Source organism: Stomoxys calcitrans, chromosome 5 (assembly GCF_963082655.1).
Source record: "Stomoxys calcitrans chromosome 5, idStoCalc2.1, whole genome shotgun sequence".
NCBI lineage: Eukaryota > Metazoa > Arthropoda > Insecta > Diptera > Muscidae > Stomoxys > Stomoxys calcitrans.
Window position 1 is genome coordinate 16457081 of NC_081556.1, and position 24071 is coordinate 16481151.

Sequence of the window (24071 nt, forward strand, 5' to 3'; positions counted from 1 at the left end):
GCTAAGTTCGGCCTGGCCGAATCTTATATACCCTCCACCATTGATTGCATCTGAAAACTTCTGTGAATAATTATTTTTTTGATAATAGGCGTTCGGCGTCATAAGCAGATATGCTAACCACTGCGCACAAGGTGGCTTTCGTGTTCGGTTTATATAGCAGCTACAATATATCAGATGGTTAACTGAATTTTGACCATGTTGGTACGGTCGTTGCAAAATTTCATCCAAATTGCATAATAATTGGGTCTACTACAGGTTTAAGAATTATAATCGGGAGATCGGTTTATATGGATGAGGTGATAGATCAATTTGAATCGTATTTATTACGGTTGTTGGGAGTCATAACATCATAAACATCACGTGCAAAATTTCAGCGAAATCGGATAATAATTGAACCATCTGGAGGCCCAAGAAGTCAAGATGCGAGATCGGTTATATGACAGCTATATCAGGTGATAAACTGTATTTGGATCATACTTGGCACGGTTGTTGGGAGTCATAACAAAACATCATGTGCAAAATTTCCGAATCGGATAATAATTGCGCTCTCTAGAATCTCACGAAGTATAATCGGCAGATCGGTTTATATGGGAGCTATATCAGGTTAAAGACCGATTTGGACCGTACTTGGCATAATTGTTGGAAGGCATAACTAAACACTATCTGCAAAATCTTAACCAAATCGGACAAAAATTGCGGCTTCTAGGGGCTCAAGAAGTTGAATCGTGAGATCGGTTTATGTGGGAGCTATATCCAAGTCTGAATCGATATGGTCCATTTGCAATAGTAAATTTCAATCGGCTTGCATTACGCGTTTGACCGCTATCGTGATTTCGACGGACAAGCAAGGCTATATCGACTCAGAAAGTTGTCGGTCCAGAATATATACACTTTATGGGGTCGCAGATCAATATTTTGGGGAATAACTAGGTTAGTATACCCCCATCCTATGGCGATGGGTATTAAAATGGAAAAAGGTCTATAAACGAACTGACATCAAATTGAACGCCGTGAGGAACTCGGAAAATCTAAGCGGAATTGCGCTTATAAACTTCAAAAACATTTAAAACACAATAATCAGATTCGATCAACAAGCTCTCAGTGTATATAGGTTACCAGACCAGTTCCGCTTTTCGAAAACGCAAAACGAAAGATTTTCTTTGTCCTATATATTGCATACGAGTGTGTGTGTACGAAAGTGCATAGATCTTAATGGGGAATCTTTTGAAAAACAATAAAGCGATTTCCAATGATTAATATTTGTTTTTGTTCTCTTAATCCGAAATATAATAGGCAACCCTCGTACTTAGCCTTGGTTATGTTAGAGTTCATACTCTAGTCAAATTTCTATAAAATAAGAAGAACCTCAAGTGATATCAAATCATAAAATAGGAAGACTTAAAAAATATAGGCAAACAATTTTTTGCGTTTTGCAAATCAAAAACCGGAACAGCCCTGTATGTAACGAAATATAAACTACGACATACTATTTAGATCAATCAACATTGATCGCTCTAAACGTACCACCAGTCCCAAATTCACTATCATTTAAGGATTTATTACCCAAACGTAATCGTTCATCAGTGCCGTAGTTAATGCTTTGTTTAAAATATTCCCGATTTTCTTGCCACAGTTTCAAATACTTCTCAGCGATATTATCCAGTGAGCCGTTTTCTCCACCCACATTTATGGGAAAATATTTCCTGGGTATGTTATTCTGCATATCGTCAAAACTGGATTGAACGTGAATCTAAGGTAAGAAGGAACCACAATATAGTATAGTCTGTTAACATAGTATAAATATGAAACCTCAATCATGTTTTCTGAGTTACTCACCCGACTTTTCAACTTCTCTGGTATGTAGTGCAACAAAGCATTAACAGTCCTTTCGGCGATCGCAGGCATGTTTATTACATAGAGACACTTAAAGCGTACAGGAAATGCTTTTTCGATAAACAACATTAAATTCTTGACTGCAGTTGGTGCAAACAAAGGAATATAATCGGTTCTAAATTTGGTATAGTCGTACATCACCACTATGCCATTGACACAGGCATATGGATCGCTCAGCAGCAAAAGTTCCAGGAATGTTATAATGGATGTAATGACCATATTAGTGGTAAATACGCGAGGGTCAATTCCAAATCGAATATAGATAATGCGAGGTCCATTTTCATTTAAGGGTATGGGCAGAGGACAGAATGACCTAAAATGTATTTTATTCTAGAAAATCTATTTTCTTACATTTAATGGCGGCTATTTAGCTTACCTTGCTTTTAAGTATTCACAAAACAGTGTTGAATTCACATCGACTGTTGATAACAAATCTGAATATTTGGTTTTTAAGCTATAGAACTTATCTAGTTTTGCCTTGGCCTTCTCCATGCTGTATTTTGAGCCTCTGAGGAATTGTATTAGAAATTGATCGTCGGTGCAGCACTTTAAGTGCGGCTGCATTTGTATCCATGTTTTTAGAGTTTTCAACTCTTCGGGAATTCTTTCAGGCACTTCACCCAATTCCTCTCTGGCAATTTTTTGTAATTCCTCTGGCAGCGGTCTAATTTCTGCCATGTTCAATACATCGAATTTAAACCACAACTGAATCCTACAAACAAAAAATATTTGTTAATCGATATTGAATAAAGAAAACAGGATTATTATTATACAAGATTAACTACTGGAACTTGACAACAAATGGCTTATTAGTAGTAGAGAATGAATTGAAAGCTTACTCAAGAGATCTATACTTCTATTTCTCACCTTAATTAATGAATCGGATTTACTCTTTTACGAGAGGCAAAAAAGGCGAACATTCACTTGGTCATATTGCACTGTTAAAAATAAAAGCCAGTAAGGAAAGGCAAAAATCGGGCGGAGCCGACTATATAATACCCTACACTACCGAGAATACATACTTCTTTCAACCTATGATGAAATCTATTCAGACTTTAATTTTGCATAACTATTGAAGTACTGAATAGAACCTTGTAAGATCTTCTTATGATAGGACCTAACTTGTGACCACTACAGCCTTAAAGAGCCAAATCGGATGAAAGATATATGTCGGAGCTATGTCTAAATCGGGACCGAAATTGATTAAATTATGCACATGTATTAAATTAAATTATGCACATACGTTAAATAAAATATCTCGTGCTAAATTTTGTAAAGATCGGACAAAAACTGTGGCTTCTATAGCCTTAAAAGGCTATATCGGTTGAAATATATACATGGGAGCTATATCTAAATCTGGAACGATGTTTTCCAAAATCAATAGCGTTCGACCTTGGACCAAAGAAAAGGCTTTTGCAAAATTTCATGACAATCAGACAACAAATGCGACCTGTACCTTTATCACAAGAATACATGGACAGACACACGGAGAGACGGACACAGCTAAATCGAATCAGGAAGTGATTCTAAGCCGATCGGTACATAAAGGGTGATTTTTTTGAGGTTAGGATTTTCATGCATTAGTATTTGACAGATCACGTGGGATTTCAGACATGGTGTCAAAGAGAAAGATGCTCAGTATGCTTTGACATTTCATCATGAATAGACTTACTAACGAGCAACGCTTGCAAATCATTGAATTTTATTACCAAAATCAGTGTTCGGTTCGAAATGTGTTCAAATTTTGACAAATTTTGTTCAGCGATGAGGCTCATTTCTGGTTGAATGGCTACGTAAATAAGCAAAATTGCCGCATTTGGAGTGAAGAGCAACCAGAAGCCGTTCAAGAACTGCCCATGCATCCCGAAAAATGCACTGTTTGGTGTGGTTTGTACGCTGGTGGAATCATTGGACCGTATTTTTTCAAAGATGCTGTTGGACGCAACGTTACGGTGAATGAACACATTTCGAACCGAACACTGATTTTGGTAATAAAATTCAATGATTTGCAAGCGTTGCTCGTTAGTAAGTCTATTCATGATGAAATGTCAAAGCATACTGAGCATCTTTCTCTTTGACACCATGTCTGAAATCCCACGTGATCTGTCAAATACTAATGCATGAAAATCCTAACCTCAAAAAAATCACCCTTTATTTATATTTATCAAACGGTCTTCTCCTTCTTAGCGTTGTAAATAAATGCACAAAGTCATAATACCCTGTAACAAGAAGCTCAAGAAGTCAAATCCAGAAATCGGCTTATATGGGCGCTATATCTGTTTATAGACCGATTCGAACCGTACTTGGCACAGTTGATGGAAGTTTTAACAGAACATTGCATTTAGCCAAATCGGACAAAAATTTCTGTAAGTGCATGTAAGGGCTCATTAAGTCAAATCCGGATATCGGTTTATATGTGCGCTATATCTGGTTATATACTGATTCGAAGCGCAAAATTTTAAGCGCGTAGCTTTACGCGTTCGACCGCTTTTTTGATTTTGACGGACGGACGGACATGGCTAGATAGATTCAGAACGTCGAGACGATCAAGAATGTATATACTTTATGGGTTCTTAGACGAATATTTCGAGGTGTTACAAACGGAATGACTAGATTAGTATACCCTCATCCTATGGTGGTGGGTATAACAAGGGTAATAACCAACATTTACTGGTCGTTTCATGCCATATAAGTCCCCGTATAATTCCTTAATTCTAAGATACTCGTAAAAAGCCAGGCAAGAGGCTAGGGTAATGTTTATATAGCCAAATCAGACATAATGTTTAATGTTTATACCCAAATAAGACCGGTAATACGCCGTTTAAGACCTGTAGTAGGTAGGGATACAACCTAAACATTCTTCCAATCTAAACATTTTTTCTACTAACGTGGAAAGCAGTAGACGATACCATTATAATGAGCTGATAATCCGGCGAATTGGTCTCATAGCAAGCCAAGATTTGCATAGCGGCTGAATGTATTGCAATCGAAACAGCTTTTAACAATATGAGAACCGTCATACCAGTCCAATGCTCAGATCAGTAACAGGTGGTCTGGACCTTTAAAAGCTAGATAAGCCAAATGTGCTAGGCAAGTAGCGAACAAGATATACGTGGATGATAGGTGATAATTATGATGATGTCACCCAGGGGTGTTGAACGATTCTACGATGAATGCACTATATATATTTAGATGTTTGTTATACCACAGAATTGGAATATGACAAACATAGAAGAGAACAAAACAAGTCTCAAAGTAGATGTAGAACAAAGTCAAGGCAATTATTTGAGTATGACATTATACTAATGTTTTAGTAAGAGTAAGAGTGTTTGAATTTTGAAATCTTCTTCATTATTTGCAAATTCGTTTTTTGAATGCAAGCGACCAACGCAATTATTCAAATTTCATTTAAAATAAAATCACAAATTAATTAATACATCAGCAACCTGTTTCTTGTTTCACTGAGGAAAGTTGTCATGTCTTGAATATCAGTCCATTCGTTGATATTATCAATCCATGTTCGCTTTCTTCCTCGAGTTGGTCTTCTTTCGATGTTTGCACGCTTAATGATTCGTAGTAAATTATATTGTGCGTTTCTTATGTTATATCAAAAATATGTTGTCTTTCTCCTCTTCATAAAGATTTTTTAAAAGAATTTTGTGTGTTTTTTTTGGAAAACTTTCTTACAGGTTTTCAATAAAAACAGAACTTTCTTAACAGAGCACATATTTTGATAATAAAATGCAATAATTTGCAAGAGTTGTTCGTTTATAATACGATTCATGGTTAAATTATGGACCAAACTGAAGATGTTTTACAGTAAAACAAAATACAAAACGTGCGTAAGCTGTTTAAACCAGTGTTGCCAAAAATATAATAGCTAAAAATCACCCTTTTTTTCCGCCTACCTTTCATTTAAAGCATTATTTCCTGGACATCCAATCTTTCTTCTGGTGTCTTTTGCTGTTTGCCAGGGCATTATTAGGAGACAAAAAAGAGAAAATAAGAACTTCTTATTCGAATAAACGATCATTTGCTTGCAGTTTGACATTTGTATCTATTATACGAGTTAAGATATATTTATTCAATAAAATAATAATTCAATTTCAATTCAATGATACTTATAATGAAAATGCAGCCCATTTCTTATTCTTCTAAATTCAATTAATGATTAAAGGAGTACAAAATGAAGAAATCCACTAATTAAAGGTCAGTATTGTCCAAAAGATGACAAATGGTATATATAAAGGTACGGATCGAAATGAAGAACACCTAATTTTATAATGCTTTACACCATAAAAAATGTTCTTTAATTGCAAGAAAAAGGAAATAAGTAAACAATAGAATAAGAATGTATACGATGATGATCAGTAATATACTGTAAGAAGAGTAAAGGACCTAAAACCGATTCCTACTGTACTAATTTCGATAGGTTTACTTCTATTCTCTACCATTCAAATAAGAATACAATATGGTAAAAGCGATTTTATAAAATTCATACACAATGTATCCATCAGATTTCCTATACTAAATAGTTTGATGATCCAATTTCTTTTGGTTCGTTACTAAGTTGACAAGTTACACAGAATTCATTAATTAAGTCATGTATTACTCAAGGAACCGTTTGACGGTCGAGCTCTGACTACACACACATAACAGATTGTAATTTATATATAAAATAATACATCGATCAATCAACATTGATTGCTCTAAACGAACCACCAACACCCAATTCATTATCATTCAAGGAATTATTGCCCAATCGTAATTGTTCATTAATGCCATAGTTGACACTATTTCTGAAGTACTCCCCATTATCATGCCATAATTTTATATATTTCTCAGAGATATCATCCAATTTCTCCACCAACATTCATGGGATAATATTTCCTGGGTATGTTATCCTGCATATCACCGAAACTGGATTGAATGTGAATCTAAAGTGAAAAGCAGCAAATATATAGTTAGTCAGCTACCAAATTATTGATATGAAACCTCAATCATGTTTTCTGTTACTCACCCGACTTTTGAGTTTCTCTGGTAAGAATGACAGCAATGCTCTTATTGCCCTTTCGGCGAGTACTGGCATGTTTATGTTATAGAGAATCTTTAAGCGTATAGGCAAGGCTTTCTCGAGATACAAAAACAAATTCCTTACAGCATTTGGAGTAAACAAAGGAATAAATTCTGTGCTGAATTCCGCATAATCGAATATCACCACTATGCCATTGACACAGGCATATGGATCGCTCAGCATTAGAGATTCCAGGTATGTTATAATGGATTTCAATACCATATTAGTGGTGATTTACATCAATAAAATCAAAAACTTGCATTTTACATAGAGTTTAGTTAGTTTACTTCGTTTTCACATATTCACAAAACAGTGTTGAACCCACATCGACTGTTGACAGCAGATCCGAATATTTGGCTTTCAAACTATAGAACTTCTGTAGTTTTGCCTTGGCCTTCACCATGCTATATTTACAGCCTCGGGAATTCTTTCAGGCACTTCGCCCAATTCCTCACAGGCAATTTTTTGTAATTCCTCTGGGAGCGGTCTAATTTGCATCATGTTTAAGGCCGCGAATGTAAACTATAATTCTTCCAAACAAATGTACTTTTGAATCACTTTGAATAAAGAAAACGAATTCATTATTATGCAAGATCAACTACTGGAGCAAGACAATAAATGCCACATTTGTAGTAATGAATAAATTATAAACTTATATTAATTGTTTGCATAAACGAAGATATTGGAAGGGCTTAGAATTATAAATCACATGTGATTTAAAATTACTCAATGAAATTAATTGCTGTGTCTATAAGAATGACTTGTAATATCTACATTGTCTGTTGAATAGCGTTAATTTAAGTTTTTGTTTTATTGTTTTTCGCTTTAAGGAAAGAAAAGTCAAGCGTTGAGTGATTTTATTGAAATATCGATGTAAAGGGTAAAATGTTACCATTGAAATTTGTGAAGTTTTTAAATAGTAATCGGAAAAAATAATAATATTCATTGCGAAAAGCGATCATTGTACCAGCCTTAAACCGACACATATACACTGAAAACTTTGCCTACTTCTTCGATTCCATTTGAAAACTTTCATTCCAGTGTTAGGAGTTCTAAAAAGCTGACAGTAAATTTTTCAGATCTTGCACACTTGTATTATCATTTGTTACAAACGAAATTACTATACTCGGATCTATGGCGGAGAGTGATGAAATAAACTTTGCCACAGCATAGAATTAGTAATGTTTTTTGTTGTTAGGTGACTATTTAAATACTCGAAACGAGTAATTATACCCACCACCATAGGATAGGGGTATATTCATTAAGTTATTCCGTTTGCAACACATCGAAATATCAATTTCCGATCCTACAAAGTGGATATATTTCCGATCGTCGTAAAATTCTATGACGATTTAACGATGTCCGTGTGTCTGTCCATCCGTCTGTTGTAATCACTCTACAGCCTTTAAAAATTGAGATATTGAGCTGAAATTTGGCACAGATATGTCTTTTTGACGCACGCTGGTTAAGTTCTTAAACGGACCAAATGGGATCATATTTCGATATAGCTGCTATATAGACCGATCTGTCGATAAAGGGTCTAATGCCCATAAATGCTTTATTTTTGTTCGATTTTATTTTTTATCCAATTTCGCTGAAATTTAAAACAGTGAGTTATTTAAGCCACCCGACATCCGCCCCAAATATTTTTCAAGTCGAACTATGTTTAGATATAGCTGCCATATAGAATTGTCTATTCTTCCAATTTAGGGTCATAACCCCACAAAAAACAGATTTGTTGTCTGAAAATATTACTAGTATATGAGTTCTCGGGACCTGAATAAAATGTGATCGAGACCAGCCACTATTAAGATATAACTACGGATATAGTAATGGAGTTATAATAAAATAGGATGATTATTATAGTCATGTTTAATTTGGTCCAGATCGGTCCAGATTTGGTTATAGGTGCCATATAGAACCCTTTCATTTAGCATTTTTTGTCCATGTCCGTCCGTCTGTCGAAATCATGATAGCGGTCGAATGCGTAAAGCTAGCCCCTTGAAATTTTGCACAGCTACTTAATATTGTAGGTCGTTGGGGATTACAAATGGGCCATATCAGTTCAGATTTAGATATAACTCCCATATAAACCGATCTCCCGATTTGACTGCTTGAGCCCTGGAAGCCTCAATTTTCATCCAATTTGAAATTTTGCACACTATTGTAATGACAGGACACTATTGTAATGAATTCCAACAACTGTGCCAAGTACGGTCCAAATCGGTCTTTAACCAGATATAGCTCTTATATTTTAGCAGAATCCATGGTGGTGGTTTCCCAAGATTCGGCCCGGCCGAACTTAGCACGTCTTTACTTGTTTTAATATAGAAACCATCAAATGCATACTCTAAAACGGTGTCAGAAATCTCACTCCTTAGATTTTTTTTGCTCTAAAAAAAGGCCGACTTTCCACAAACCAATTATCCTTCAAAAACATGACCTTATACGACGTGAACATTTTTAACACATAGCCTGATTTCCGATTGAAGGCATTCAACGCACTACAACCGCATTTTCTACCCAAAATTTGCGAAGTTTGGAAGAAATCCTCAAATATTTGTACTAGTTACAGTCAATATTAGAACTTACGAAGTTTTTACTAAAATTTGAAGACCCTTTTTAAAAGTATTTGGCCATTCAACATCCATGGTTTTGTTCTGCACTCTTAACGATTACAAAGCTAGGAGTTATGAGTAATTAAGGACGATTTTTTTCAGTAATTTACTTGGTATATATATGATGAAAAAACATACCAAAAATTGAAGTCAGCCTACAACCTATCAAGAAAATAAAATGAGAGGCCAATGATTTTCGACACCTGAAGAAGCGGTTGATGCATTCAAAATGCATGTTTTGGAGATAACTTAATCAGAGTGGCATAAGTGCTTTGACAATTGGTTCAAACGTATGCAAAAGTGTATAGATCTTAATGGGAAATATTTTGAAAAACAATAAAGCGATTTTAGATGATTAATATTTGTTTTTGTGTTCTCTAACCCCGAAATATAAAAGGCAACCCTCGTATATGCAATATCAAATTCCAATACTATCGATCAGAAGACTGCATAGATAGATTTTCCGGAGACCATACTTATATATTTATTTTAAATATTTTAAGAACCTATTTTATGATATGTTGCGGTGCTTGTGATCAAATTCACATCTATATTCGAAATTTAAATCGAAAAATGTTTATTGCAAAATATAATAAAAATAGCGGAATAGATGGACCAGTGGTTGGTGATAGATTTGAGTAATAAACAGTGATTGTACTTTCCCTCTCTATTCTTGAGACTTTACGTGTACACCGACAATATTATGATATCCTTACATTATCAAATGTCAGTTTAAAATATGATAACTTAAACTTAAAATCTTTAATACGCATCAGCTAATAATCAATCCACATTAATCGCTCTAAATGAACCACCAATACCCAAGTCTGCCCCATTTGCACATTTATTACCCAAACGCAAACTTTCTTCCAAACCATAGTTAGAATTATCTCGGAAATAGTCGCGATATTCTTCCCAGAGTTGCAAATATTCAGCGCTAATCTTATCTATGGAACCATTTTCTCCGCCAATGTCCTTGGGTAAATATTTCCTAGGTATTTGTTCCTGCATATCATCGATGTTGGAATAAACATGGACCTAATAGTAAAAGAGGAAAAAAAACTAGCATATAAACCATTATCTCCACTTCAATAGTAGTTTTACTCACCCGATTTTTAACCTTCTCTGGTATATAGGGCCACAGTATTTTTATGATTTTATCTGCAAGTATTGAAATATTAATGAGATATAGACCCCTAAAACGAGCAGGCATCGCTTTTTCTATAAACAGAAATAGACACTTTACAGCGTTTGGTGTCAACATAGCAATGAAATCTGTGCTGAATTTCTCAAAATCAAAAATTGCCAATATGCCATTAATGCTGGCATAGGGATCACTCAGCAGTAGTAATTCCGTAAAGGTTACCACAATTTGTAATATTTGATTGGTGGTATATGAGCGAGGATCTATATTATAATTGGCATAAATAATACGGGGACCATTGCCATTCAAGGGCATGGGCAGAGGAGAGAATGATCTAGAAGAAAGGAAATCTATAGTATTAAGAGGAGAATTCATACTTTTTCATATTCCATATTACCTTGTCTTAACATAATCACTAAATAACGAAGAATCGACATCCACTGTAGTCAGCATATCTGCATATTTAGCCCTCAATCTGTAGAAATGTTCCAGCTTATCTTTGGTCTTCTCCAAACTGTGTTTACTTCCCCTTAGGAATTGCAATAAAAATCTATCATCTATTCGTGCTTTCAAATGTGGCTGCATTTGTATCCATTCTTTTAACATTTTCAAATCTTCATATATCCTTTCGGTAACTTCACCTAATTCTTCGTTGGCAATTTTTTGCAATTCCTGTGGCAGCGGTATAATGTTCAGTTCCATCTTTAGTTAAACAAATTCAAACATAAACTGACTGTTCAAAATTCCCACCTTGTTGTATTGAAGCTAAAATTGGCTGTGTAAGGTTAGTGAGAAAATAAGTACAGCAATTCTATTGGCAGAAACTGGTTTGCAACATTTCAATGTTTCGTATGATTAGAGAAACACTACAATTTAGTTACAATACAACTAGTGGAATTCGTGGATATTCACTTATTTTGTTTTCCTATGAGACCCCTGCACAGGTTAAGTTTGCTTCATAAACTAGGCACAGTAGGCTAAACTGAGAATCTTGTTGTTTATATGATATCTAAAGAATACAATTTTCCATTTGTGCGAGATATGGGTAAGTTGTGGTGCCTCATTATTTAGAAATCTAAAAACAGAACTTAGGTGTCCTATAGTTAGAAATTGGTTTTAAACCTCCACCATACCATGGGAGGTCTACTAACTTCGCCATTGCTTTTCTAATATCTCGAAATACTAACCTAAGTCCCTTATAGAAAAAACGACTCTAATGCTGAGAGGAGATATGAAGAAAATCAGTATGGTTTTCAGCTGCTTTACGGACAACATGGAACCTACGGCCCATTTAAACAGAATAGGTGCCAAAAGTGATAATCGTAGCGTGTTTACAGAATGTGTGGAGGACGACAAGACTTTGTGCATTTTTGATTGCATTTCTAGGCTTTCAGATACCAACACATAGGCGTGGATACAATAGCAATCCCGAACCCAAACAGGGGCATTTAATGGAAATCTATATGATTATAGGTGGGATAACTAGCCCACCCAAGCACTCGCCGCTGAGCCTTCTACAGTACACAGAATTAAAATTTACTTATATTTATAATCCAAACTTCTAGGTGTATATTTGAGTGTATTTTTACTTGCCAATACCTTTCGATGGAATGCCGTGCATATTTCAAAAAGTTAAGATTGTGCAGCACCACATGTACTTAGGCCAAAATGGATTCCTACCCCTCTTCTATATTTTATGCCCCATATTGTTATTATAGGGCTATACGTCCGTTTGGTGGGAATTGAAGGAGGGGCGAGCGCTAGAAACTTGACTTTATATAGCCATTTCAGATGCTTACCATACTTACTGTTTAGAGCTTTTACATGTGGATGCCATATATCTTCATATGAATATCAATTTCCATTATTGGGCTACATGTAAACTTAGGTATAAGGCGGACTCTCAGCCACTTGTTGAATGTTTGAATGTTACGTTCTTACTTTGCACCTAAAACTCTTTCATCAAGATCTAGATTTTTTTAAACGGCAACATGCCCTTTGAGCAGGTTTGGCGTTTTGGGTATTGGCCCAAATGCAAAAATGCAAAATTTGCCCATGATCACTAAGTAACAGTGGCAAACTTCTCACATATCAAGGATTAGAGGCCTGCTTTTTAAGTCCAAATGGCGTGCCGCAGTGCGACACCTCTTTGGAGAGAAGATTTACATGGCATAGTACCTCACAAATGTAGCCATCATTAGGATGCAAAACCACCATTGAAAATTATTTCTGATGGTCTCGCCAGGATTCGAACCCAGGTGTTCAGAATCATAGGTGGATATGCTAACCTCTGCGCTATAGTAGCCTCCTCAAATGTCAAATTCCTACACTACACTCAAATACCTTGAATTTGAGTCCATATTGTCATAGTAAGGCTACATGTCCGTTCGTGCCTTTTGGGGTAAAACTCTTTGAAAGTTGAATCCATATTTCATTGTCATAGGTGGTTTAAGGAAAAATGAAAACCCCCAAACACTTGACGTCATATTTTCATGCCAAGTTCGTTCTGCCTTCCATTCGAGACCACATATTACCAGATCGCGCTACATGCCGCATTGGGTTGCTCAGTAGCAGGGTAATCCCTTCTGATATTGAAATATAAAGTGCACTATTTTCATCAGATGATGATTCTGATTCTGAATCGATCGGTATATTCATCAATGGGTCCATCTCTCTTTATTTTGGATGTTACAAACAAGTGCGTTATGTTATAATACCCGGTACCACAGGTATAGGGTATAAAAATTAAATTGCCTTCGAATAGTGGTGATATGTTTAAGAGTAATTTGTAAAAGTCTCTTATTGGTTTTCAATTTATTTTCAATTTTGTCCTACTGTGCATTAGTTGAAACTATAGTTCGCTTATCTCAAGTAAAGTGCTAAGTTTATGCTTTGCAGAGTACGAGAAAAATTTTTTCGGAAAATTTATTCAACCACCTATGAGATTTGAAAATAAATTTCCCTGGAAATAGTTTATTTCTAAAAAATGTTCCCTTGCTGTATACAACTCAGATTTCATATGTAATTAAAGGACAGTGATGGGCACACTAATAATTGTTCCCATTATGTCCAAGATCATGGACTTCTGTGCTATAATGTATATGTATTTGCCTATCTTTTTTCACGAATAATAATAGTGAAAAAGTGAGTGTGACAGATAGAAACGAGCAAAGTTCGGCCGGCCCGAACCCTAGATACCCACCACAATGGATTCTACTAAAATTTACATGTTGATGGGGGACTATATCTACTTAGGGATAATATTTGGCACATTCTTTCCAAGTTTACATTTGTGATCTTGCAAGCCTCCCAATGATGACTGCTAGCAAACTGTGCTTTACCCAACGAAAAAAAAAAACCAAAAATGAATGTTTTTTAGTTACTCTTTCTGCCAAATGGAAGATATAAGATATAAACAATACAAAGAAAAATCGTCTTTTACTTTAAACAAAGCATTTTTGGCTTAAAAAAGAATTTTTAAATTTAGCGTACAACAGCCATACTTTGCCACAGACGAAGTTTATAAAAGCTTTACCCTAACCGAAGTGACTTTAAAATCAAAATATTACAATTCATGACTAACGTTGAATGGTGAAGGAAAATGTTGCACAGTTACTAAAAAATTGTACTTTTCCCATAAAATGGAATTGTTTGTTGCAAAGTTATTACAAACGTTTTATTTTTTTACCCATAACATATAAGATTACATATCTTTATATGCTACACATATATGGGGAATGAGTCAATCTTAATTGGATTCCAGTCTTATGCTAGTTTTCGAAACATGTTCACTAAAAAAAAATAATTCGGTTAACTCATCGAAAATGTAAAATATTCTTACCCTGGAATATTTACTGCATTAACCATTGGGCGTTTTTATACTAGAAATTCAAAATCAAACATTTCAAATTATAAAATTCTTTACAATACTTTTACAATGTTTAATCACTACTTTCCTTTAATTGAAATTGTCTACAATCAGACATGTATAAACACAGTATTTAGACAGAGACATAATCATTACAAGATTGTTTCATTCATTGGATTAGCCTTAAATAATTGAAAATAACTCGTAACTAATTTCTGACACAAAAGTTGTAAGGTTTTTTTTATATTAAATTAGTAAGGATAGGCAAAAGTCGGCGTTGACGACTGTATACAACCCTACACCTATCATATAAGTACAGTGGGAGCTATATCTATTTCGGAACGATCCTCGGCGGATGTTTTCAGGTGGGTTATTAAACAATCCGTATCAAATTTCGAGCAAATTCTGTAGGACAAAAATTGCAACCTGTAGTTGGTACACAAATTAACATGGACAGACAGACAGACGGAAATGGACAAATCGTATCAAAGTGATTCTGAGTAGATCGGTATACTTATGAATGGGTCTATCTCTCTTCCTTCTGGGTGTTACAAATAATTGCACTAAGTTATAATACCCTGTACCACAGTGCTGGTGTAGTATGGTCCGAATTTTGTAGACCATAATAGAAGCTACTGTGTACAATTTCAACAAAATCCGAAATGAATTGGGTCCTATAGGCGCTTAAGAAGTAATATCGAGTGATACGTTTATATAGGAGCTATATCAGGTTCTAAACCGATTCAGACCATATTTGGCTCGTATGATGAAAGTCATAGGTGAAATAGTTGTACAAAATTGCAGCTAAATCGGATAATAATTGCGCAGAAGTCAAGATCCAAGATCAGTTGTTGATAGTCATAACAAAACACATCATACAAAATTTCAGCCAAATCGGATGAGAATAGCGCCGTCTAGAGGCTCAAGAAGTCTAGATCGGCCCATTTACAATTCTAACCGCATTTGGCGTTTGGCGCTGTGAGTTGTTTTAAAACCCTCTACATCCGTATGGTCTACATTGAACAATATCCTGATCTCCCGATTTAAGGTCTAAGTCCCATACAAGCTCCATTTATTACCTGATTTCGCTGAAACTTGCCACAGTCATTTGTCTTAGAAGTCTCGACAACTATATTGAATATGGTCTAGATCAAACAATATTTTCATAAAGCCCCCATATTTGGCACAGCGAGTTGTCGTAGGACCCTCGACATCGGTAGATCTGATATGGATCAAATATCTTCACAAAATTTAACATGAGGTGTTTTCTTTCACGCCCCAGTATGTGTGCAAATTTTCGTCAAAATTGGTTCTGATTTAGATTTAGCTCTTATATATATCATTCATCCGATATGGTCTTTTAAGGGTGTAGAATCCACAATTTTGGCTGTATCTTAACAAAATGTAGCATAGGGTGTTAATTTTAACGTCTTAGTATGTATAATAAATTTCAACAAAATTAGTTCCGACTAAGAAAAATCCTGAAAGGTTCTATTCGATCTTTGAATAGGTATGCAAAATTAAAGTATGACTATATTTCGACATAAGTTCTATGTATTAAAAGTAGTTGCGAATATAGAAATGTATGGGTCAATCTGGACTTCATGGAGAATCTGAATGATTATAAGAATATGAGAGATATAACAACATTGACATATTGTAGTTAAACGCATCAAAATACAACAATACATTGGCAAGGTCATATTGTCAAAATGAATCATTTTAAAATGGATCTGGTGATAAACTTAGAAGGAGAAGACTAAAACTCTGATGGAATCACCAAGTGGAGGAAGAGTTCTTGAAACTAGATGCCCCAAATTGGAGAAGGAACGCAGAAGATCGAGGTGATTAGAAAGGAAATACCTAAAGTAAGAAGGGAGGTACAAAAAGCACGACTGCCAAGCAAGTCTTAACAGTTTTCGCTGCACGTATGTGGGGCCCTATTATTTATCTCAAATTGGTTATGATGCTTCTAATGGACTTTGGCAAAAAGTAAGTGTCGCTTTATTTTTTCGCCTTTTTTCGGCTTTGGATGGTCAAAAATAAAAAAAAAAAAATTAATAGTAGTTCACCTTTGGGGGCAATGCTAACATGAAAAGCGTCTTTCCCATTTAAAAATAAAGCATCTAACACATGAATACTACAGTGATAAAAATCTTTTATTGTATCTTCAAATGTTAACAGCCAAGTCAATCTCTGCCTTATAAGATGTGAAACCTTCAATGAAGTAATGCCATTTAGTCTAGCTGCATTTGAGACAGCGAAAGGTTTGATTAAAATGGCCCAGATTAAGCCTTTGCCTGATGATTTGCAGGAAATTGCCATACGAGAATTGGGCGAGGTAACTTCGAGAATACCTGAAGATTTGGAAGATCTTAAATCTTGGATAGAACAACAGCCACATTTGAAAGCTTGCACCGATGATCAGTTTCTTGTACAGTTTTTGAGGGGTTCCAAATACAGTTTGGAAAAGGCGAAAAGAAAAATTGATCAGTTTTATACACTAAGGACAAAATATCCAGAATTCCTATTAACATGTGATGTGGATGAGCCAATATTTCGAAAAATTCATAACACAAGGTAAGATAATTTAACAAAACTTAAGCTTCAATTAAATATTCACATTTTATCTCTCTCCATGAATAGTTCCGGTGTGGTTCTTCCCACCCCTCTAAATGGCAATGGTCCTCGCATTGTGTATTTGCGTCCGAATTTTGCTCCTGACGATTTTACTGCCACCAGCATATGCCAATATATGTTCACTTTGGTGGAGACATTGTTGCTGAGTGATTCTTATGCCTGTGTGCATGGCTTCATATTTCTAATAGATAACACCCTGACATTGGTTAGCCATTTTACTACCTTGGTCACTCCAAATCTTGTGAGCAAAATTTTCTCCTTCATGGAAAAGGCCTTTCCTATACGAATTAAGGGAATTTATTTTTTCAACATTTCTCCGGTTGTGGAAAAATTAGCCAAATTGCTATTGCCATATATACCGGAGAAAATAAGGAATCGTGTAAGTTGTGGTCAACTATTGAAAAGTATAGTGGAGCAGTAAAACCACACATTTGGCATTTACAGGTTCACTTTTGTGGCAACAATTTGGAGGATCTACGTGATTATGTGCCCAAGAAATATTTTCCCCAAGATTGTGGAGGTGGAAATGGCTCCGTGGATGATTTAGTTCGCGATTATAACAAAGTCTGGGATGAATATCGGGAATACTTTCGACGAAACTCAGAGTTTGGCACCGATGAAAGTCTACGTTGTGGCGAATCCTATCAAATTGTTGATGAGTTTGGAGTAGGGGGTTCCTTTAGGAAGCTCAATGTTGATTGAGTGAAAGATATATTGGGTTTTGTTATGCAAATAAAGTAATATTACAGTGTGCTTGTATTCTATTATTTTCATAAAGCCAAGGAAAGGAATTTCTAGCTAAGTAAATTTCAATTATTGGCGTAGTAAACCGTTCATAAGCTTGTTTGTGATATATCGATATGAGTTTCGATTCATCTCAAATTCGCAATTATTACCAATATGGCTGAAATTTTGATGGCGCAGATTAAGTTGAAATGAATGAGTATCCCACCATATAGGTGAATTCACTCAAAGGTCGTTTTGGCCCGTTGTAATAGCCCATCGACCGAAATTTCAGTAAAGTAAAATAGGATCACTTCTGTGGACAAAAGAGAATAAGAAGCAGAGGGTAGGAGCAAGCGCATATCCAATTACAAATACCCGCGGTGAGTTCACTCAAAGGTCGTTTTGGCCCGTTGTAATAGCCCATTGAGCGAAAGTTCAGTAAAGTAAAAGAAGATCACTTCTGGGGACAAGGGAGAATAAGAAGCTGATGGTATTGAAGCGGGCTTGTCTGTATAGTCATGATCTTTAACATAATCCCACAAGAAATAGTCTAAAAGCATTTAATCGCACGATCTAGGTTGCCAGTTGACCGGTCCCGAACATAAAATAAAATGTTCACTGAACTCGCCACTCAATGAGTCTATGTTACGAGTGTTGTGTGGAATGTGGCACCGTCTTGTTGAAATCACATGTCATGCAAGTCAAGCTCTTGCATTTTGGGCAAAAAAGTTGGATATCATCTCACGAAAGCGCTCACCATTCACAGTTACGTAACGATTCGCATCATTTTTAAAGAAGTACGGCCTAATGATGCCACCAGCCCATAAACCGCACCAAATTGTGACTTTTTCTGGATGCATTGGTAGCTCTTACTTATTTTGGTACCCATTGATCCAAAAATGAACTTCGTCGCTGACATAATTTGAACACAATGAACTTTCTAAACCGAGCACGAATTTTGATTATAAAATTCAATAATTTTCAAGCGTATATATTCATGGTTAATTATATGTCAAACTGAAAATGTTTGACAGTGAAACAAAACACGAAACGTGCGTAAGCTGTTCAAACCAATATTGCCAAACAGATAAAAGCTAAAAATCACCCTTTACTTTGTGGGGTCTTGGGTGAATATTTCGATGTGTTGCAAACGGAATGACTAGATTAGTATACCCCCATTCTATGGTGGTGGGTATAAAAAGCAAGTGCAAAAAAAAAAAAGAACGGAGTATGTCTATTCCGCTCAACAAAACTTGATGTCTCATTCCTCTGCTTGCTTTGGCTTCATATGGCACTCATCTGAGTGATGTTAATTTGCAAACAACACACGATTTCCGTCGACTAGATTAAAATTCATATCCACTGAATGATTACTAAAACGTTCGCGCGTCTCTGACTCCATTGTATTTGTGCATGTGTTTCTAGCTAACTTTGTTTTTATGTGGCATGCGATACAGACAATTGCTTTGGCCAAAGTGGCTATTGAGTGCCAAATTTTGGGTCTCATGAAGTTCTCTGAGGTGAAAGATGTCCATCCGTCTATCGTCATGTCGATGTAGAACATTGGAAGTAGAAGTAGCCAAAGGATCGTATAAAACTAATATTTGGATTTGACTTCCTAAACCCATAGAACCCTTTTTCATTCCCCGATTTGCTTTCTTCAAAATTATTCGTATAAGTTTGAAGACATTTGTGTCAAGTTTTAGCAGAATACAATGTGCTTGTTTTATATTTCAATAACGTAAGTATGATTATGATGGTTCAATTATGATATGGTTTAGTTCCCATCTACCTCCAGTCATAACCATTTTGATGAAAAGTTCACATTCGAAGCCTATTCCAATGGCAGGCACTTGGCTCTTGACATCGCTTCAATTAGAAAATAGCACCACATCAGTTTCCAAATCAGTTTCCAACTAAAAACAAAAACTCACACTGATTGCATTCTTCCTCTGTGTATTACTTTCACAAAACCAAACTAAGTTATCATAATGAAGGGGGTGAAAGGGTTTGAGCAGCATCCACCATTTACCCCCAATTCGAATATAGAACGAAAACGCCAGCATTTTGGTTGCTGTGGTGTAAATCACACGCAGATAGTACATACGTTTAACCTTAGTTGGTAAATTGAATTTCATATCGACTTCCGCTTTAGTGTTTTCCACATTTCCTTTTTGGAAAGCTTTTTTTGATTTGGTTTGATGTTCATATTCATAGTAGCGATGGTCTTGTGGTATTGAGACAAATGTGTCATTTACTGTATTTAGATGATATAAACACATTTAGGTATGAATGAAAAATTTTCACAGATATGGCTGCAATGAATTAGGAGCATATTACGCGGAAATGCGAAAATGCAGATCGGGTAGCAGCTACAAAAGAAAAAGCGTATTCTTCTTGTTAATTTGGTTTCAATTCCTAGAACTGTACCGGATTACCATTCCAAGAACACAATACTGATAATTTATTTGATCCAATCAAAGTAACTTAATAAATAAATCAAAAAATTCAATTATTTTAATCCATAAACAATTAGGGGGAAAACGAAAATCAGCAATATTTAAATTTTACTTAGTATATGACATTTCTGCACGAATTAGCAGCCAAAATTGAACAACGAAAACAGAATAAGTATTCACGACACAGCATAAACGTTGTTGAGCAAAAGAACACTTCACTACATGGACATAAGTCCGGGTGTGAGCTCAAGAGGAGTCACAAGCCATGGTAATTTAACACTTCACTGAGATTTCGATAATAAACAACAACAATCTTGAATCAGAATGATGTTGCGCCCCAAAAATACGAGGATAGGTGAAAAAAAAAATGGTGTAACAAATAATCAGGTGTGTAGGTTAGATTAGATGAGAGTGACAGTCCTTAACAGACACACTTAAACAATTTTAAAACCATTGTGACAGTAGAGACAGACCAACGTCCTGGTGGGAATCTGTTGGGTGCGCGATTCCGACGATGGGGGGACCCCTTAAGCTATTGTTTTACCCTATTGTGAATAATTTTAGCACACGATAACAACTCTGTGGGTGTCATATGTTCAGTGATTGAAACGGGTGGAAGAAGGGGAAAAATCGTCAAGGAAGAAAAAGGTCATAGACCTGCCATGACGGGAAATTTGAGGAAAATGGCCAACTTCCTTGTCGGTCGGACAATTTTAAAGATTATTAAACACGGTGAACAATCATTAAAGGCTATAAACCACTTGTAGAACATCTTGAACGCACAAAAAAGTTTCACAACGAAAGCACACAAACTATCATTCGAAGCCACAAAATCCATCATCCACACCTTCAGCCACCATCACCGCTCCAGTCCAACGTAGGAGATCCAGCATTCTGCAACCCTCCCTGGTGCAGTGGTTTTGCCGAACCAGGACATTGACGGACAACGTGGAAAAAGCACATAAAGACAAACATATTTAATTTTTTTTGTATATAATATATAAATATATTTGTGCCTAAAGAAGAAGATAACATATGGGAAAATAACTTACCATTTTCGAGGTGTGCATATATAAGGAACCTAATAGGCGCTAGGATAAGAGTTCGTATCTTAGGTAGATCCTAGATGTTATATTAGGCGTTTGGCTCTTCTAGCCACTTGCCCGACCGGAAAAGAAAGGCTAGGAAAGAACAAGGAAACAAATTAATAAAGAAGTAAAAGAAAAAAGCTACACATACATATATACAAGACGGACGGACCTTTCAAAACCAAATACTATTGGGTTGCCCAAAAAGTAATTGCGGATTTTTCATAAAGTCGGCGTTGACAAATTTTTTCACAGCTTATGACTCTGCAATTGCTTTCTTTCTTCTGTCAGTTATCAGCTGTTACTTTTTGCTTGCTTTAGAAAAAAAGTGTAAAAAACGTATATTTGATTAAAGTTCATTCTAAGTTTTATTAAAAATGTATTTACTTTCTTTTAAAAAATCCGCAATTACTTTTTGGGCAACCCAATATATACAATACACGGACGGCCGCTTGGCAGTCAAGCAGACCCGCAGATCGTTTTGAAGTGAAAAGGATGCAAGGAGTTTTGGAGGCCACTACCCGGCGAAAAAGAGTCGTCTCATACCATTTTTTGTTGATATTAAAATTGGACCCTCTCTATTGAGCTCTAGCATTTTATAAACATTTTCAAAAATTTCTGCTAGTTTGACCCTTTCAATTTTCCTTTATTTTTCTAACTTGAGATTTGAGTTTGTTCCTTTTATCCCTCCATCAAATGTACTCCAATGCCAAGGGAATAAAGATTTTCTTTTATAACGTTTGCAAAAGAGAAATAACAATGTTGGCTAAGGTCAATTTCAAAAGGTGGTAGGAAACAAAGTTAGAAGGTTAGTAAAGGTACTAAATATGGGATGCCCAGATTAGCTTTAAGGGCATCAAGGAGAGACCCTTGTAGAGTCTCTGAGAGAGGGCCAGAAGCTTGGCAGAACACCAGCCAAGCGACATATCAGTAGGCCACCATGCAAAAGGTGATTCGTGAGTGTTTCAAGCATAAATTGTTGTTTTTTTTTATTTAATCCATCTTACCTTATATTCCGACTTATTTCCGTCCCCATAACTTCATTCATATATGACCGGTATGATTATTTTTATACCCTACACCACCACTGTGGTACAGAGTATTATAGATTTGTGCATTTGTTTGCAACGCTAAGAAGGGAAAGAGCTTGACCCATCGATAAATTTATGGATCGGCCTAGAATCCCTTCCTGATTCAATTTAGCTATGTCCGTCCGTCCGTCTGTCTGTCCATGTATTCTTATAATCAAGGTACAAGTCGCATTTGTTGTCCGATTGTCACAAAATTTTGCATAAGTCTCTTTTTTGGTTCATGGACGAATCCCCCATACTACGACGAGCGGTACCGTCAAAACCAAAAGCGATAGTTCCAATCCCTATCGGCTGTCGATTTATCGTCCAGCCGATGCCAACCTATAAACCGCGCCGTAACAAATCGAACCCACGATCCACGCACTGCCAATTCAAGCACGCCACCAACTCGACTACCAGGGTGCCATAGACTGCTATGTGTAACTGCTTATGAATTACTCGTATCCATTTTAGAGCGTTTATTCAGCCTATAATTTGAAATTTGCCGACTGAGTACAAAACTAGATCATTTTTAGACTTCTAGAAGGGAATCTTTTAATTTAAAATCATGGCTTGTTTAATCCATGCAAGTTCATGGCATTCCCTTGCTAGGGATCTTTAACAATTGTTTAATTTTCACTAAACTTTCTACTTCACCTTCTTTATGGTTATGCTCCTGCACAATTGGAAATCCACTATAGTGTCCTCGTAGCAGTTGTAAATCTTAACATGGCTGATGCGAAAACAAAAAAAAAACTGTTATTCTTATTTACAGGAGGACTTTAGCATGGAATTGGATTTGGCCAGCGATAGCTACGTGTGGGGCATGTTGCATGTCTAGATAGACTTGGTACACACCCTGATATGGAGCAATTCATGTTTGCAGCCACCCATTTGACTACTGGTTCCCTTATTTGGAGGATTTTATGTTAAACGCTGGAAATGCTTTTTTCGCCCCACATGTCTTGGGTTTTGCGTTTCACTTCATTCTTGATTAAAGATCTGCCAGTACAGTGGCGTTAGTGGCAGTCACTGTAGTGGCGCTGGCAGTGCCATAATTTATGTTAACTTTGCTCTTGACTTGAGTGGCCAAGTGGACAAGTGCAGTGGGTCATGTGCTGCGCTATGCTTTTTGGCAATTGGGAAGTCGCCTGTTAGTAACTGAAACTAGTGGCAAAGTGGAAACTTTGTTACATCGCACTTTAGCTATCTTTTGTGATAATAATAATCATGAACAAAATGTTGTCATGTTTAAATAGAACATTAGTAACCTAAATTGTGTTGCCACACCATATTTGACAATGGAAAGGTTGGGAAGCAATTTAAAAGTTATAATAAGATGCAAATCAAGTTGAGAGGTTTTGGAAAGCCATTCAGATTTATAAATTAGTAAAGGGGGTATGATGTTATCCGAACTATGATGTTCTACTTGCAGTAGGATTGATAAGATCTTTGAGTTTATGAGTCGGCTGAAAATTATGATCGTGGAGA

General features: G+C 36.0%; 2 protein-coding genes across 2 annotated transcripts; one reads left to right on the forward strand and one right to left on the reverse strand.

The window, feature by feature from the left end:
• Window positions 1-1218: 1218 nt before the first annotated feature.
• On the reverse strand, window positions 1219-11473 carry LOC106081682 (uncharacterized). Its single transcript, XM_059369678.1, has 9 exons — window positions 11127-11473; window positions 10694-11063; window positions 10378-10623; window positions 7368-7489; window positions 6914-7142; window positions 6765-6830; window positions 2270-2598; window positions 1837-2206; window positions 1219-1750 (listed from the first exon to the last, which is right to left on the reverse strand). Exons 1-9 carry the CDS (start codon window positions 11429-11431, stop codon window positions 1496-1498), a joined length of 2292 nt encoding a protein of 763 aa, XP_059225661.1. The 5' UTR covers window positions 11432-11473; the 3' UTR covers window positions 1219-1495.
• A 5090-nt stretch (window positions 11474-16563) lies between these two features.
• Window positions 16564-17939, forward strand: LOC106081674 (alpha-tocopherol transfer protein-like). Its single transcript, XM_013243821.2, has 4 exons — window positions 16564-16589; window positions 16782-17177; window positions 17244-17616; window positions 17682-17939. The coding sequence occupies exons 1-4, from the start codon at window positions 16564-16566 to the stop codon at window positions 17937-17939; spliced, it is 1053 nt and encodes a 350-aa protein (XP_013099275.2).
• Window positions 17940-24071: the final 6132 nt, after the last annotated feature.

Excerpts from the sequence above, each read along its gene's own strand:
- LOC106081682 (XM_059369678.1), bottom strand. The coding sequence starts at position 11,431 with ATGGAACTGAACATTATACCGCTGCCACAGGAATTGCAAAAAATTGCC. Across the intron at positions 11,064-11,126 it reads AGTGATTATGTTAAGACAAG|ATCATTCTCTCCTCTGCCCA; the intron begins GTAATATGGAAT and ends CCTTTCTTCTAG. Across the intron at positions 2,599-6,764 it reads GGAAATATTATCCCATGAAT|TTGTGGTTTAAATTCGATGT; the intron begins GTTGGTGGAGAA and ends TGTAGGATTCAG.
- LOC106081674 (XM_013243821.2), top strand. The coding sequence starts at position 16,564 with ATGCTTCTAATGGACTTTGGCAAAAA. Across the intron at positions 16,590-16,781 it reads CTAATGGACTTTGGCAAAAA|CCAAGTCAATCTCTGCCTTA; the intron begins GTAAGTGTCGCT and ends AAATGTTAACAG. Across the intron at positions 17,178-17,243 it reads CGAAAAATTCATAACACAAG|TTCCGGTGTGGTTCTTCCCA; the intron begins GTAAGATAATTT and ends CTCCATGAATAG.